The sequence below is a fragment of the Heterodontus francisci genome, chromosome 4 (genome assembly GCF_036365525.1).
Source record: "Heterodontus francisci isolate sHetFra1 chromosome 4, sHetFra1.hap1, whole genome shotgun sequence".
Taxonomy (NCBI): Eukaryota; Metazoa; Chordata; class Chondrichthyes; order Heterodontiformes; family Heterodontidae; genus Heterodontus; species Heterodontus francisci.
In genome coordinates this window covers 129,420,718-129,436,845 of record NC_090374.1, presented here as the reverse complement: position 1 = coordinate 129,436,845, position 16,128 = coordinate 129,420,718, and the positions used below count along the sequence as shown (strand labels likewise).

The 16,128-nt window shown below is 42.5% G+C and overlaps 1 protein-coding gene across 5 annotated transcripts in view; it reads left to right on the top strand.

The window, feature by feature from the left end:
* Positions 1–16,128, top strand: part of cdc42se2 (CDC42 small effector 2) — a 226,978-nt gene that overhangs the window by 196,662 nt on the left and 14,188 nt on the right. For all 5 annotated transcript variants that reach the window (XM_068030164.1, XM_068030168.1, XM_068030167.1 and 2 more), the window contains exon 3: positions 15,497–15,601. In XM_068030164.1, the coding sequence (XP_067886265.1) occupies positions 15,497–15,601 (105 nt within the window). The remainder of the gene's footprint in view (positions 1–15,496; positions 15,602–16,128) is intronic.

Below are 16,128 nucleotides of genomic sequence, written 5' to 3'. Positions count from 1 at the left end.
AGCAAAACACCAACATGCACACAATGGGTGGGGGGGGGGGTAAGGGGTAGAGATAGAAAGAACCTCAATTTTATTGTTATTACAAAATGGATAAATTGTACAATCTGTCTGGAGGTGGGTTGGGGCAGTGGTGGGCCAGAATCTTTCTTCCTCACCAGTTTTTGACCACCTCCAATTCCTTTAAAGGTGTTGACTCCTTACTGATGATCAGGAACAGGAACCATGGCTGACTTTTCCCTTTCTAACCCATAAGGTTTTGAGACCAATTGCAGCACTCCTATCACTGCCTGTCTTAGACTAGCTAAGTTGGCACAGTCTGGAATCAAACCTGGAATCTTTCTGCTCCGAATGGCTTAGCTGCTATCTGAGCTATCAAGGGAGGCAGTTGCTTTTTTTTTCTGAAGGGAGTTGGTTTAAACCAACATTTTGTTGAAGTGGGGAGGGGGATTATGAGATTCGGTCTCTAAGTAAAAAATATCTGTGGCAAATATGAATAAAGATTGCAAAGATAGGTATAGATGAGGAAGGCCATTTGGCCCATCAAGCTCATCCTCCTGTGGAAGCCTGTGACCCACCCCCTTATACCATCTCACTGCCTTTTGAATGAGTTGAGTTTTTGCCTTTGCTCTCCTAACCCCTAACTGGAAGACTGTCCTTGGTATTAATTAGCCTTTCCACAAAGACATGTTTCAAACTTCAGTTCTGAATTTGGCTTTTGCCAGTTTGTCCCCATGTCATCTTGACCTTTAGTCATGGTTTAACTTGAAATAGTTGACCTTTCTGCATTCTACATGGTATAAATTTATAAGATCCCTTATCATTTGTATCCTTCTCAGACAGAAAAGCCCAAGTTTTTCTATCCTTCATTAGTCCCAGAAGACTGGGTTTTGAGGACTAAAGTCTTGTAGTCCTTCTGTGCACTGCTTCTAAACATGGATGGTCTCGCTTGTGTCTCCATAATCAGAACTGAATGCAGTATTCAAGATACAGCCTGATTAGAGCACTATACAGTTTCAGCATGATGACCTCAGACTTGAACTGTATTCTTGGTTGAGATTTGTGGAACTATAGATGTGCTGTGGAACTCCAGTCCCCTTCAGCAATATAAAATCCCAGCTCACGCTGTGAGTGTGTAGAAGCGTGTCGAGCACAACATGTTGATGTTTAAAAGTTAACAGAGGTATAGTAGCCTGAGGATGTACACTGCAGTGACACTGGACAGATCTTAGGTGAGCAAATTTCAGTCACAAACCACGTACCATGGACATTGCCTCATGTTAAAAACATAAACATGTTTAAAAGTGGCAGCCATCAAATGGTCTGTAGGAGATGGTAAAAAGGCATTAATAGATTACTATTCTTTTCCCCACTTTTCTGTGTCTCTTTTCCTTTGTTTCTTGTTTTCACTGCATTTCTCTTTCTCTGTTTAGCTGCCTGTGAGATTTAGGAAGGCTTTCTATTTTTGCAAAGTGAGACTTAGCAAGACAGCCATTGAACCATTAAAGCAAACACATTTATAGCACTGATGGAAGTCATTCAGCCCATCGTGTCAGTGCTAGCTCTTTGCTTGTGCAATCTAAATCTAATGTCACAGCTGTGCACTCGCCCCATATCCTCTGACTCTTCGTATCTTCCTCTGTCTCAAATATTTGTTTTTAATTTTTCCTTAAATATTGCAGTGGTCCCTGCTTCAACCACTCCCTGTGGCAAAGCATTCCATGCTCTAACAATCCATATACCAGAATAATGGAGAGATACTGGTACATGTAGGCTGGAATTTTACACCCCCTCCCCTGCGCCGCAGGAGTGGGCGGGTGGTGGGGGGGGAGCATAAACTTGAGTTGGAGGCGGGGGTGTCGTTCCCGACGCCTTCCTGCCCTGCAGCAAATTTACGCGGGACAGTGGCGAGAAACTGTCTGCCCACCGCAGGCCAATTAAGGCCCTTAAGTGGCCTAAAAAAATATATATTTCACCAGTGGGCGGCTGAGGTCCCTCAGGAGGCCACCAAATAAAACTTGGCGGCCTCCTTGCAGGCTGGGAGGCCCTCCAGATTGGGCACCCTGAACCCACAGAGGGCCCCCCTCCCCCAAACGGTCCAACCCCCCTCACTACACAACACTCACCCCCCTTGCCTCGACGGGGCCCAGCATCTGCTCTGATGATGCTACCTTCCATGACGGTGCTTCTGGTATGACCTCCTTTTTCCTCAACCGAGGATTCCCCCCCCACTGTTGACAGGGCCCTCAACCATGTCCGGCCCATTTCCTGTACCTCTGCCCTCAACCCTTCCCCTCCCTCCCAGAACCATGACCGGGTTCCCCTTGTCCTCACTTTCCACCCCATCATCCTCCATATCCAAAGGATCATCCTCCGCCATTTCTGCCACCTCCAGTGTGATGTCACTACCAAACGCATCTTCCCCTGTCAGCATTCCGAAGGGATCGTTCCCTCCGCGACACCCTGGTCCATTCCTCCATTACCCCCACCACCTCGTCCCCGTCCCATGGCACCATCCCCTGCAATCGCAGGAGGTGTAATACCTGCCCATTTACCTCCTCCCTCCTCACTATCCCAGGCCCCAAACACTCCTTTCAGGTGAAGCAGCGATTTACTTGTACTTCTTTCAATGTAGTATACTGTATTCGCTGCTCACAGTGTGGTCTCCTCTACATTGGGGAGACCAAGCGCAGACTGGGTGACCACTTTGCAGAACACCTCCGCTCAGTCCGCAAGCAGGACCCTGAGCTTCCGGTTGCTTGCCATTTCAACACTCCCCCCTGCTCTCATGCTCACATCTCTGTCCTGGGATTGCTGCAGTGTTCCAGTGAACACCAACGCAAGCTCGAGGAACAGCATCTCGTCTACCGATTAGGCACACTACAGCCTGCCGGACTGAACATTGAGTTCAATAATTTCAGAGCATGACAGCCCCCCATTTTACTTTCATTTTTAGTTGTTTTTTCTTATTTCTTTTTTACATTTTTTGCAACCTTTTTTTGCATTTATTTCATTTCATCTTAGTTTGTTCTGTTTGCTTACCCACTGTATTTTTTTCATGTTTGCACTTGCTGCTGTTCAATATTCAGTCCGTTAACACCTTTTCTGTACTAATGCTTTGTCTTTCAACACACCATTAACATATTGTTTGCCTTTGCTCCATGACCTTTTGGTCAGCTATGTGGCCTTGTCCAATCTACACCTTCTCCTTTGTTATTTCTTGCCCCACCCCCACCTCACTTGCTTATAACCTGTGACATTTTTAATATTTGTCAGTTCCGAAGAAGGGTCACTGACCCGAAACGTTAACTCTGCTTCTCTTTCCACAGATGCTGCCAGACCTGCTGAGTGGTTCCAGCATTTCTTGTTTTTATTTCAGATTTCCAGCATCTGCAGTATTTTGCTTTTAATAAAATTGAGGTACCTGGTACTGTCTAAACACCTAAAGCTCCATTGTGTTAACTTTCCAATGCTTCTCAATGCATGCGAAGATTGGCCACTAGATTGTGAAGCAATTACTTTCCACTGTGTTTTCTCATAGCTTAGTTCTATGGTCAAATGACTGGACTGTTATGAAATAAGTGATAAGGGCTTGGTACACTGAGCTGACACATTAAACCACCAGGCTATGAAGGCATTGAAAATCAGTTTGCAGCCACAATTGTTATTGGTCTTGTCCAGAGTAGGGAGAGGGTTATTGATGGGACAGTCAATATTTTCTCACAGAAAGGGGAGGAGATAACCCAGATGCTGAGTCAAGATGGAATAGAAAAAGCATGGGAATGTTTAACTATATTTTGAAAATGTAACTTATTGAAGACATTCGCAAAGATCATTGTGGGCTTCTTCAGTGTGAATGTCATATATTCAATAAAATTTTTTAATAAGGGCCTGTATCATGCCAGTACACTGTAAAACTATCTGAAAAGTTTCTTGAAAACATAGTACAATGATTCTTGCTTCCTGCAACACCTCCAGAACTTAACAGCTGGTATTATTGTCCAGCGCAGTTGACTCAAAGCTAGGTTATTCAGCAAGGAGCAAATAGAGCTACTGTTTGGAAAGCTGTTACTGGAGGTTACTTGTAATTGTAGTTGTGTGGGTGTATGAAGGAAGGCTCTTTTTCTCTTAGTCCTTATTTCTTTCTCCCCGGTGTCAAAGCCACTAAAGACCACAGTGAGGCAGTCAGCCACGTGCATACTTTGAGAAGTTCCACTCACCATTTTAATTAAACAGGAAGAAGAATTTCCAGAAAATCGATGCTTTCATTACATGTTGACCTCATCAGCACGAGTAAAGTAGGGACATTCCATGCAGAGGCAGTAACTGTGCTCAGCAAAATAATCTGTGGCAATTTGTGTTGGATTTGAGGTCTTTTTACGATTATAGGCCATCCCAATGTTTTCAGTACACAGTGTCCTTGACTCTTTATTCATTGCGCAGTGTCAGTAGCTGCTTCACGCCTTCCACACTCTAGAAGATAAATATGGTTAGAAAAGCTGCTCATTCACTACTCGGCTTATTTGCCATCTTAATTGACGCGTAATGCCAAATCTATTCAGAGGTTGACCACGGTGGTTTCTCTAAAATTCTTGCATCATAAGCCTATCTGCATCTTGTAGTCTGTAATATGCATGGGTTTGGGAGGTGTGTCCAATTCCACTTGGCAGGAGCTGGGTATTGTAAACCTAACTGATGGAATCTGTACTAAGCTGGACCAATTTTCATAGTCAGGCTTCATTGAAACTTTTGTAGTTAACTACCGACACTGAGCATCGGACACATCCCACCAATCAGGAGGGATGGGAGATCTGACAGCTCCTACGTGAGCTGAGCCAGAAGTGGAGCTTAAAGGGCATGGGGGAGATGGGGTGGCACAGAGGGATTGGCAGCAGATGTGATTTTTTTTAGGGTCATGTGGAGCATGCATGTCCCTCAGATCCTCCCAATATTTGCTGCATTTGTTTGTGTGTATTGCAAGCAGCCTGCAGCTGTCCCTTTTAAGGACAACGAGATTGGTCACTCAATGCTCAGTAATCACACACGATATGCAAAGAGTGTATCAGACTTGCACCTGATTGGCTCAAATTTCTTATTCATAAAACAGCAACAAGCTACAATGGAAGAGGAGGGGAATATACAAATCAGGTATAAGGAAAATTGGTAAATTAACTTATTAATATCCAACAAAAAACTAATAAGCACACACAAAAACAAAAGATCAAAAGCTAAGCAGTCTGCCAAATCGGCCAGTAAGAGAAAGAAGACAAGAAATCAAATCAGTAGGCGAGATTTTGGAAAATCCTTTACATGGCCATTTTGATTTCCGAACCAAATGGAGCAAATATGGAAGGAAATAATGTTTATAACAGTTACAAATTACGAAATTTGCCAAAGAATGATCAAAATTATCTATAAAATGAGGCTGAAAATCACTGGCATTTCTGGTGTTCTGCTATGAGAGTGTGGTGGGAGGGCTGGATCCTAGTCTTTGTTGCAAATTACTGAAGGGCCTTGTTTTTGGGAGTTTCTTCATCCCCAGCTTGATGGAGCATTGAAGAGACACACTGACTTATTGACTAGGGAGGGATGGGGTCCACCTGTGGTCCTCAGACATGGCCTGCACCTCTATTTTTCAGATTTTTCTCAGTCGACCTTTAAAGGAGGCCATTGAATGGACTCCTGAATATTTTAGAGATGGTCAGCTCTCCTACCCACCAATACATTATCTGTCTGACGGACACTTGAAATGTGCCTTCAGTGGTGGGACACCCATCAAGCATATTTAAATAAGGTTCTCCCCCCTACTGCTTCAGTACAAAACTTCACCAGAATTGTAAATGCAACTGCATTTGTGTCTAAAATCTACTGCCAAAAACTGGAAAGATGTAAATAATGTTATGCCAGCGGAGAACTCCCATTTATCTTTCTACTTCAAGAAAGTATTCTGCAGCTCCCTCAATTCTGCTGCTGGTGCACCATGTACGTTTCAGTGAGAGCTGCACATTTTGGATAATGGAGATTATTCCTAATGTTAATTATTAGTCCCAAAGCATATCGTTGATTGACTCTTTTGTGTTGCTGTGAACAACCTTGTTGTAACAGAGTATTTATTTTCTGCAGTCCTCTATTAAAACATTTCTAAGATGTATGACTCTAGTGTTTTTAAACTGAGTTTAAATAGTTTAGAGAAACTGATAAAGCAATGCACAGAGTGCAATGATTAAGAGGACGGCACTGAAAGCAGTTCTGGCAAAAATTATGGTAGAGATATTAAAACTGCAACTGGAAATGACATCAGAGGTGCCATAATTATTATGCTGGGCCATTCTGCTAATGAATTACCGTGGATAAGTTGGGAGGTGAGCGAGCATTCTGACCAATTTGCACCCTTGAAGGCCCAAACTTGTTCTCTGATTTTTCAATGGACATCATGAAAGTTTTCAACATTCTTATAGTTCTCTGTACTGCTTATATGTTAGAAATAACATTTTCTGAATTGAAATAGCCAGCCTCAGGCCTCTTTGCATAACTGCTCAGCGACAGCTGTCTTTTAGCAATATTGCCGTCTCTACCACTAGGAAATTCGATTCTTTCTTTTGCAGTAAGGAGTGCTTATGATCAAAATCCCAGGAAAAAGAAAAGTGTCGAAGGACAATCACATTGTAATCTCACACTGTCGTCTCCGTAAGAATTTCACTGGAGGTATTTCTTCAGGAAAGAAAAGTTTTGGCTCACCCACTTTCAGCAGAGTGTTTTGCCCATTTTATACTGCAGTGTTGTTGTAAGGTGTGTATTTTCTTGCCAGCAAACTAATGATAAAAGCCTGATGTAAGATCAGCGTGTGATGCTAAAATGTATGGCAGTAATGGGGCCCTGTGGTTGGGCTGGTCTGGTGCTGGTGTTGGTGAATAGATGCTACTGATGAGAAGAATATCAAAACTTGTTTTCAGAAAAATAGGTGGCCAAGTGTACTGCCATTCAGGTTCCAATAACAACAACTTACTTTATATAGCACCTTTAACATAGTAAAACACACCAAGGCCCTTCACAGGAGGGCTATCAAGCAAAATTTGACACCAAGCCACATAAGGAGATCTTAGAACAGATAGCCAAAATCTTGGTCAAAGAAGTAGGTTTTAGGAAGCATCTTAAAGGAGGGAAGAGGAAACAGGCGAAAAGGTTTAGGGATGGAAATCCAGAGCTTAGAGCCCAGGCAAATGAAGGCATGGCCACCGATGATAGAATGATTAAAACCGGGGATGCATTAGAGGCCAGAATTGGTGGTGCGCAGAGATCATGAAGGGTTGTGGAACTGGAGGAGGTTACAGAGTCAGGGAGTCACAGAATTATGCAGCACAGAAACAGGCCCTTGGGCCCATCTTGTCTGTGCCGGCCATCAAGCACCTATCTATTCTAATCCCATTTTCCAGCACTTGGCCCGTAGCCTTGTATGCTATGGCCTTTCAAGTGATCATCTAAATACTTTTTAAATGTTGTGAGGATTTCTACCTCTACCACTCCTTCAGATAGTGTGTTCCAGATTCCAACCACCCTCTGGGTGAAAAAATGTTTCCTCAAATCCCCTCTAAACCTCCTGCGCCTTACCTTAAATCTATGCCCCCTGGTTATTGATCCCTCCGCTAAGGGAAAATGTTTCTTCCTATCTATCCTATCAATGCCTCTCATAATTTTGTATTCCTCAATCAGGTCCCCCCTCACCTTCTCTGCTCTAAGGAAAACAACCCTAGCCTATCCAGTCTCTCTTCATAGCTGAAATGCTGCAGCCCAGACAACATCCTGGTGAATCTCCTCTGCACCCTTTCCAGTGCAGTGACCAGAACTGTACACCGTACTCCAACTGTGGCCTAACTAACATTTTATACAGCTCCATCATAACCTCCCTGCTCTTACATTCTATGCCTCGACTAATAAAGGCAAGTATCCCATATGCCTTCCTAAGCACCTTATCTACCTGTGTTGCTGCCTTCAGTGAACTGTGGACAAGTACACCAAGGTCCCTCGGTACTTCCTGGGGTTCTGCCATCCATGGAGGGATTTGAAAACAAGTGAGAATTTTAAAATCAGTAGAACTGATTGTTCTCAGTTGTAATCCAGTGACCAGTATTCAATGTGATGTTACAGTATTATAGATTGACTGCCCAAAGGACCAATGGTTAGATTACCAGTGCTGAGCTCAAAAACCTAATCCTAGGTCCACATCACATGGCACACAGGAACCTGAGTTTACACTTGTCCACCCAAGTAATTTTAACACTTTTTAAAACAAAATGGTTGTGCTGTTGTTCTACAATTACAAGTATGCAGACTTGAATGGGTTGGGTTGAGTTGTGTTTATCTTCCTGTTTTAGCAAAGTGTCAGTCTTAATTGTATCAATTGGTCTAATCTAATCTTTGTCAAATAATCTTGCAGGAACCCAGTTGGTTCATGCTCCTGATTAAGTAAATGTGTACTCATTTCCCAGCCAGAATGGGTGCTGATTTCAAGATATATACAGCAGAGGTTAGGCCCTGCCAAATGTTCATGTATCTTACAAGTATTACAATGAATTACCACCAACATGAGAATACAGTGGGTGCAAAAGTGTTTTGTAGTCAACACAAATAACAACCTCAACTAGCCATCTGGTCACAGGAGGGAAGGGCAGAGCTCTGCCGTGGCCCGCCGAAATACCCAGATATTTTTAGTTCCTGTATAACTATTCATAGTAAAATTGTAATTGCCATTTAAAAAATGAGGGGTGGAGTTTCTCCTTTCGGCACAATTGTGAAATTGCACACAAAATGCACTTCAAAATGGACTGGTTAGGTTAAAGTTCAAGTTTTTCTAAAATTTATTTGCATAATAACCAACAATAACAACATGCATTTATATAGTGCCTTTAACGTAATAAGACGTCCTAAGGTGCTTCACAGGGGCATTATAAAACTAAATATGACACCTAAACACAAAAGGAGATATAGGGCAGATGACTGAAAGCTTGGTCAAAGGCATTGGTTTTAAAGAGCGTCTTAGAGGAAGAAACTGAGGCAGAGAGGTTTAGGAAGAGAATTCCAAAACGTGGGGACCAGGTTGCCCATGGTGTAGCAATTAAACTCAGGGCTGCTCATGAGGCTAGAGACAGAGCAGTGCAGATATCTTGGCGAGTTGTGGGCCTGGATGAGATTGCAGAGATAGGGAGGGGCCAGGACATGGAGGGATTTGAAAAGAAGGTTGAGAATTATGAAAGAGGCATCACTAAACGGGAGCCAACATAGGTCAGCAAGCACAGGGGTGATGACTGAACAGCACTTGTTGCGAATTAAGACAGAGGCAGCAGAATTTTGGATGACCAAGTTTGTGGAGGGTAGAATGTGAGAGGCCAGCCAGGAGTGCGTTAGAATACTTAAATCTAGAGGTAACAAAGGCATGGATGAGGGTATCAACAGCAGTTGAGCTGAGGCGGGACGGAGTGGAGCGATATTACGGAGGTGAAAGTAGGCAGTTTTGGTGATGGCATGAACATGTGTTTGGAAGCTCATCTCTGGTCAAATGTGACACCAAGGTTTCAAGCAGTTTGGTTCAGCCTCAGACAACAAAAACGTAAAATCTCACATGAATCAGCATGATAGGATTCAATTGCTTTTTTTCTCTTTCCATTCCTCAATGTATTTCAGAGTGGTAATAAAAGTCTGGCAACATCTGTGGAGAGAGAAACAGATTCGATGTTTTGAGTCTGATATGACTCTTCAGAACCGAAGGAAGATAGAAATGTGATGGGTTTATACCATTGAAGGGGGGGAGGGGGAGGAAGAACAAAAGAGAAGGTCTGTGATATGGTAGAGGGCAGGAGAGATTAAATGACAAACGTCATGGAACAAAATGCAAAAGGAGTGGTAATAGTTGTAGTAAAAGACAAAGCATTTGTCCAGGGAGAGTGTGAATGGCAGAATAGTGGACAGCTCTGTCCAACAGCAAAAACACAAAAAACAAGTTTAAGCCCAGCACATGGTAGAAAAAAAACAATTAAATTGGAGGTCATGCTCTGAAATTGTTGAAATCAATGTTGAGTCCAGAAGGCTGTAAAGTGCCTCATCAGAAGATGAGGGGTGCTGTTCCTCGAGCTTGTGCTGAGCTTCACTGGAACACTGCAGCAGGCCAAGGACAGAAATGTGGGCAGGAGACCTATCACAGACCTTCCCTTTTGTTCTTCCTCCCCTTTCAATGGCATAAACCTATCACATTTCTGATGAAGGGTCACTGACGTGAAACGTTAACTCTGCTTCTCTCTCCACAGATGCTGCCTGACCTGCTGAGTATTTCCAGCATTTCTTGTTTTTATTTCAGATTTCCAGCATCTGCAGTATTTTGCTTTTATTACATTTCTATCTTCCTTAGGTTCGGAACAAGAGCCACATCAGACTTGAAATGTTAACTCTGTTTCTCTCACCACAGATGCTGCTGGACCTGCTAAGTATTTTCAGCACTTTCTGTTTTTATTTAAGAGTGGTAACCTGGTACAGTTTTGTCAATACAGCTGAAAATGGTTTTATTATCAAAAATAAGCCTTTTTAATAGGGATGTCCAATTCTCCACTTATGCAAAACCTGATTTAAAATCACTAAAAATAACATTTAAAAAAAGCAAACCATTTGGTGAGCACTGGTCGTTTTCTTGGTAAATTAATATGTTTTGATATGAAAAAAACTTAATATTTTTCCTGCCCATGCCTGTGTGCCTAAAAAAAAAGTACAACTTGGAAGAGCCTTCCCGAACCAGCATAGTTGGCAGAATCTTGCAATGTTGATCTGGGGGTGTGGTCAATTTTGTGGGAGGGACCTGATCCGGGTGAATTTAATTTTAAACCGATGTAAGAGAGCGTGGAAAACACAAGCATAAGCGGTTTTGGGCGTAACAGGTTTAAAATTCCCCAATATTTTGTGTTGATTTGGCCAATTCTGTCCCGATTGCACTGAAGTTTCTGGCAGAAGCGGCAGCCCCAGTTTTAGTACAAATGGTGAACAAAGGAAATCTTCCCTTTTGGTTTATTAGCAGCTCACAAAAAGCAATTTTGTTGTGGATTTGCATCTCTTGAAATGGCAAGCCTATCAGGAAGGGCAAGGAATGACTGGGAGTAATTCAGTTTTGGCAGTGCATGCATGTCATGGACATTTGATTGCATAGAACCAGATATTAGGTTTGAGGACTTGTTTTGACAGAAGAATAATGATCAAGACTCAGTGGCATTTTTTCCATGTGTCTGTTTATATACATTGTTCACCTTAAGCTTCATCTGAATTCTCTCATACAGAATGTTTGTTCAAATATGTTAAACAATAACTTTCCTGCATGTAGCAGCCACAGAACTGAAATCATTTTTCTACTTTTCTAGAGGTTTACTATAAAATTCACAGAGGAAAGGATAGGAAATAATGTTGTGGTTGTAAGGAGATCCTCTGTTATGAAATCATTTGTGAATGGAATCCACAGGCTAAACAGAACTCAAATAAATACATTTTTCAACTTTCAATAAGCAGTTGCACTTTAATTTTCTGGGCTAGTATTACTATATTTAAAAAAAATCCGTCTGGAATTCTTCAGTCCTCAATTGAAGACCTATCCACAAGCTTGTCATCTGCACTGCATTTGTTCAAGTTTTGGCAGAGTTTATGATTTGCCCATTTGGACATTGTTGAATATAAACTGGAGCAGTCCGCAGAGTGCTTGCTGAGGAAGATGTGCTTTGCTGTGGCAATTCCGTGGGTGCAGCAGGGAAGTAGTGATGTGGGTTTTTACACTTCCTTTTGGCTCTTGTTCTTCAGTTCTTTCTCCTCCCTCTCCTGAAGAGGTGGATCCATGGTGCGATACACAAGTGCATTGCAGCATCTTACCCAAGTGCTGGACACTCGAGCCTTTCCAGCAGAAGTTAATAAATAGCAATTGCAAACAGGAACTTTGTTTTTTTGCCCAGTAACTAGATCAGGCCTGCTGTTGCACCAGTTCTGCAATTCTATCTGAGATCAACTAGGTCAGTGCAGATTGGGAATCAAACCTTCCTGATTTGGATGGCTCAGTACTGCACTGGGCTGTCGATTTAACAATGCAGGTACTGGGGCCAACACAATGTAACAATTAAGCCTGTTAAATCCAGCAAAAGATGTATTTTGCATGCCAGATATTGTACGGTATATGTTGCTTACATACAGCTGTACAAGTTGAGCATAGTTTAGAATTTATTTAGAATTATTTTTAAAGCTTTTATCATTTCACCCTCCTGATTAGAAATTCCAAGCATTACTGTAAAATTCCTCCTTAATATAGATTTATCTACCTTGTCATGACCAGACAGTGATGTCTTCCCTCTTGAATGACATCATCAGACTCTGACTTTTCAATTTCAATGAGACCCTCGCCTGCCTGGAGCAAAGGCCTCTCAATGCTGCCCAATGAAGTGTGGCTCTGTAGGTGCAATGGTGCCGGGGTTTTAAACCCCCACGCCCCTACATGCCCCGATCTCATCAGCGATGGCTGGTTAAGATCGGGGCTATTGTGTGCTCGCAGTCTTGCATTCCACCCAATCTTTAATGACACATACTACATAGAGACATAATTTAAACTCGGAAATAAAAGACAGAAATATTGGAAAAATGCAATAGGTCAACCAGTATTTGTAAAGACAAAAAGCAGGTTATGACCATTCATCAGAATTAGAAGCATTGTAGTAAGGTTGGGGAAATAAAGAGGAAAGAGGGGAGGAGAGAGGTAGAGCTAACAGGTAAACCAATCATAAGCTTTAAGAGCAGGATCTTATCTTACTGCTGAGCACTCTGCAAAAACCTTATTCTTAACAGTAGCTTTAGTAACTTCAGATTTAATCTACTCCTTCTGTTTTCTTCCTCGTAATGGGTCCTTTAGTTTAGTTTAGTTTAGAGATACAGCACTGAAACAGGCCCTTCGGTCCACTGAGTCTGTGCCGACCATCAACCACCCATTCATACTAATCCTACACTAATCCCACATTCCTACCACATCCCCACCTGTCCCTATATTTCCCTACCACCTACCTATACTAGGGGCAGTTTATAATGGCCAATTTACCTACCAACCTGCAAGTCTTTTGGCTTGTGGGAGGAAACCGAGGCACCCGGAGAAAACTCACGCAGACACAGGGAGAACTTGCAAACTCCACACAGACAGTGTGATGAGAGGAAGGTCTGTCAGTGTCCAAGTTGCCATTGGGGCCTTACATCATCACACTGAGCATTACAGAGTGAACAGGCCCATGGTGTGAACCTATTTTTCTCTTCTAATGATTGGCGGAAGATCCACCATGTTCCACTTGCATTTTTGCTATTTTAACTTTATACCTCCTGAAAACCCTTTAGTCTTAACCATAGCTTTAGTAACTTCAGATTTAATCTCTCTTATTTTCTTCCTAGTAGTGGGTCCTTGTGATGAGGGGGAAGGTTTGTCAGTGTCCAAGTCACTTTTACTTTTTATTGTTTCTTCATTTTTCATGTATTTCCTGTAAATGGGCCTCCCCTCTGTGTCTTTGCACTTCTCTGCCACCCGCACCATTTGCACTTTTGACCTTTTCTGTTTGTCTGCATTATCTCTAATCTTTTATATCGCATAATTGTTTTCTATAAGACAGTTTATGGGCCATTTAGCACATGCACATTCTCTCTCTGATCTATCTGCTCATTCTTTTCCACTGTCCTCACACTTTCTTTATTTTCCAGCTTTACTAAGATGTATGTTTATCTCTGCCTTCAGTCCAATGAAGGATACACTGTCCTTTCCTTCATAACAGATGCTAAATGACCTGTTTATCAAGCATTTCTGTATTTATTTTACATTTCCAGGATTTGCAGTTTTAGCCTTTTATTTTACAATTAATCATAAAATCAAAGATTTATATATAACACCTTTCATGACCATCAGATGTCTCAAAGTGCTTTACAGCCAAAAAAAGTATTTTCTTTTGAAGTGTTGTCACTGTTGCAATGTAGAGAATGTAGCAGCCAATTTGCACACAAGCTCCCACAATCAGCAATGAGATAATGACCAGATAATTTTTTTTGTGATGTTGATTGAGGGATAAATATTGGCCAGAACACCAGAGATAACTCCCCTACTCTTCAGAATTATCCCATAGGATCATTTTCATCCACCTGACAGGGCAGATGGGCCTCTGGTTTAAAGTCACATCAGAAAGACAGCACTTCTGCAATACTGAGGAAGTGTCAGCCTAGATTTAGTGCTCAAGTCCTGAAGTGGGATTTGAACCAACAGCCTTCTGACTTAGAGGCACAAGTGCAACTAATTAAGCCACAGTTAACACGCGCTGGATAATTACTGGGAAATATTACCTGATTTGATGGTCGGAAGGACTACAAAGTGTGTAACTACTTGTGAGCAGTTGACTGTGAAGGGTTTTAAGGTAGATTTAAAGTTTCATTAGCATGATCAGTCCTTCTCGCCCCAATTTTAACTCAGCCCATCCTGTGCGCATTAAAATTTTGCTGAGTGGGGCCCACTGCAACCCCCGCCATTTTAATCAGGCAGAATTTGGACATGGTTGGGCCTACGTAACATGCTGAAGTTGAGGCCCAATGATATCATCACCACCACACTACAATTTTAACTCCAGATATCAGGAGGCCCACAGTGTACCAATGCCTCAGTGAAACTCATTGGGAGGCAGCAAAGTGGCCAGAAGGGGCAAATGTAATTATTTTGTGCTAATTTCTTTGAGAAGCAGGATCGGTCCTTATGGCCTCGTTAGCTTCTCAGACCTGGCGTTCTCTCTCCCTTCCAGCATCGGCATCTGTTAGGAAACCTTCTCCCCAGCACTAACCTTATGCCGAGGGACCATTTCCATTGCTTCCTAGTGGTGTCTGGCTCCTGCTTAAATTCCCACTCCCTCCCACCAGCTTTGACATCCTTCCTGCCGGCTTCAGGGGTGGGAGGGTTGGGAAGAGGTAGTTCAGAACAATTAAATTGAGGGCCGGAAGCTAAGCTAGTCCGGGCATCAAACTCAACTTCCTGCAGGACTTTCCCAGCTGCCCTGAATGAGCTTCAAGTTAAAATCGAGTCTCTGGTCTTGCAGTTCTGTGGCATGCGATCAAGTCTCAAACACCCTGTACTGTACCAACATATGCATTAATAAACTTGTAGTATGTGCCCTGGGACAAAAGGCACAAACAATTGCTGGATTTATATACTGTTGGGATAAAGGCAGAAGCCATTAGTAAGACATGCTGTGTATGCCAGAGACCATTTAGGCTTGTTAGCTCTTTAGTTTCTATAATGGTGCAGAATTCGAGTTGAATACCATTCATTGGGGCGGTGAAAGGATGTCAGTGTTGCTGCCGAATGGAAGCACGTGTAGCAGCCATGCTTTTAATGGAAACTGAAGCAATGTTCTTTTTGTCTTTTTGTTCTGTTCACCAAGCTGTGTAACTGGGAAAGTTCTAATGACCCTTTCTTTTTCAGAAAAGGCGACGGCGGATTGACCGAAGCATGATAGGAGAGCCGACAAACTTTGTTCACACAGCCCATGTAGGATCAGGAGATGTCTTCAATAGTGGAATGAACTCCGTGAGTACAAACAGTTCCCTTTGAAGTAATGTTGTAAAAGCAGATTGGACAGCTTTTGCTTTAGGCTAAACAATCCTTTATTTAACCATCTCTTGGTGTTTTTATTTTTGTCCCTTTTTCTCCCCTTCTAATTTTCTCCTGACCTGAAAGCATAGACGCCTTCTGGGCATATGTTCCCATATGTGCTCTCACCTCTACAGTAACTCACCCAAGAGCCCTTTCTCCATGTGTAAGTGAAGAAATAGAGTGCTGACAGATATCTGAGAATTTGAGCACAATAGCCAAGACTGATCCTGTTCTCACCCAACATCATAAGAAAAGGAGTAGACCATTCAGCCCCTTATGCCTGTTCCACCATTCAATTAAATCATGGCTAATCTGTACCACAACTCCATTTATCCACCTTTGCTCCAAATCCCTTAATCGCTTTCCATCAGGGGTCGTTGTACAACGATTAGGAATAGAAATCCTTGATGATTTTCCTCTCAGTTGCTCGGGGCCACTGAGGACCATTCTCGTACCCTACC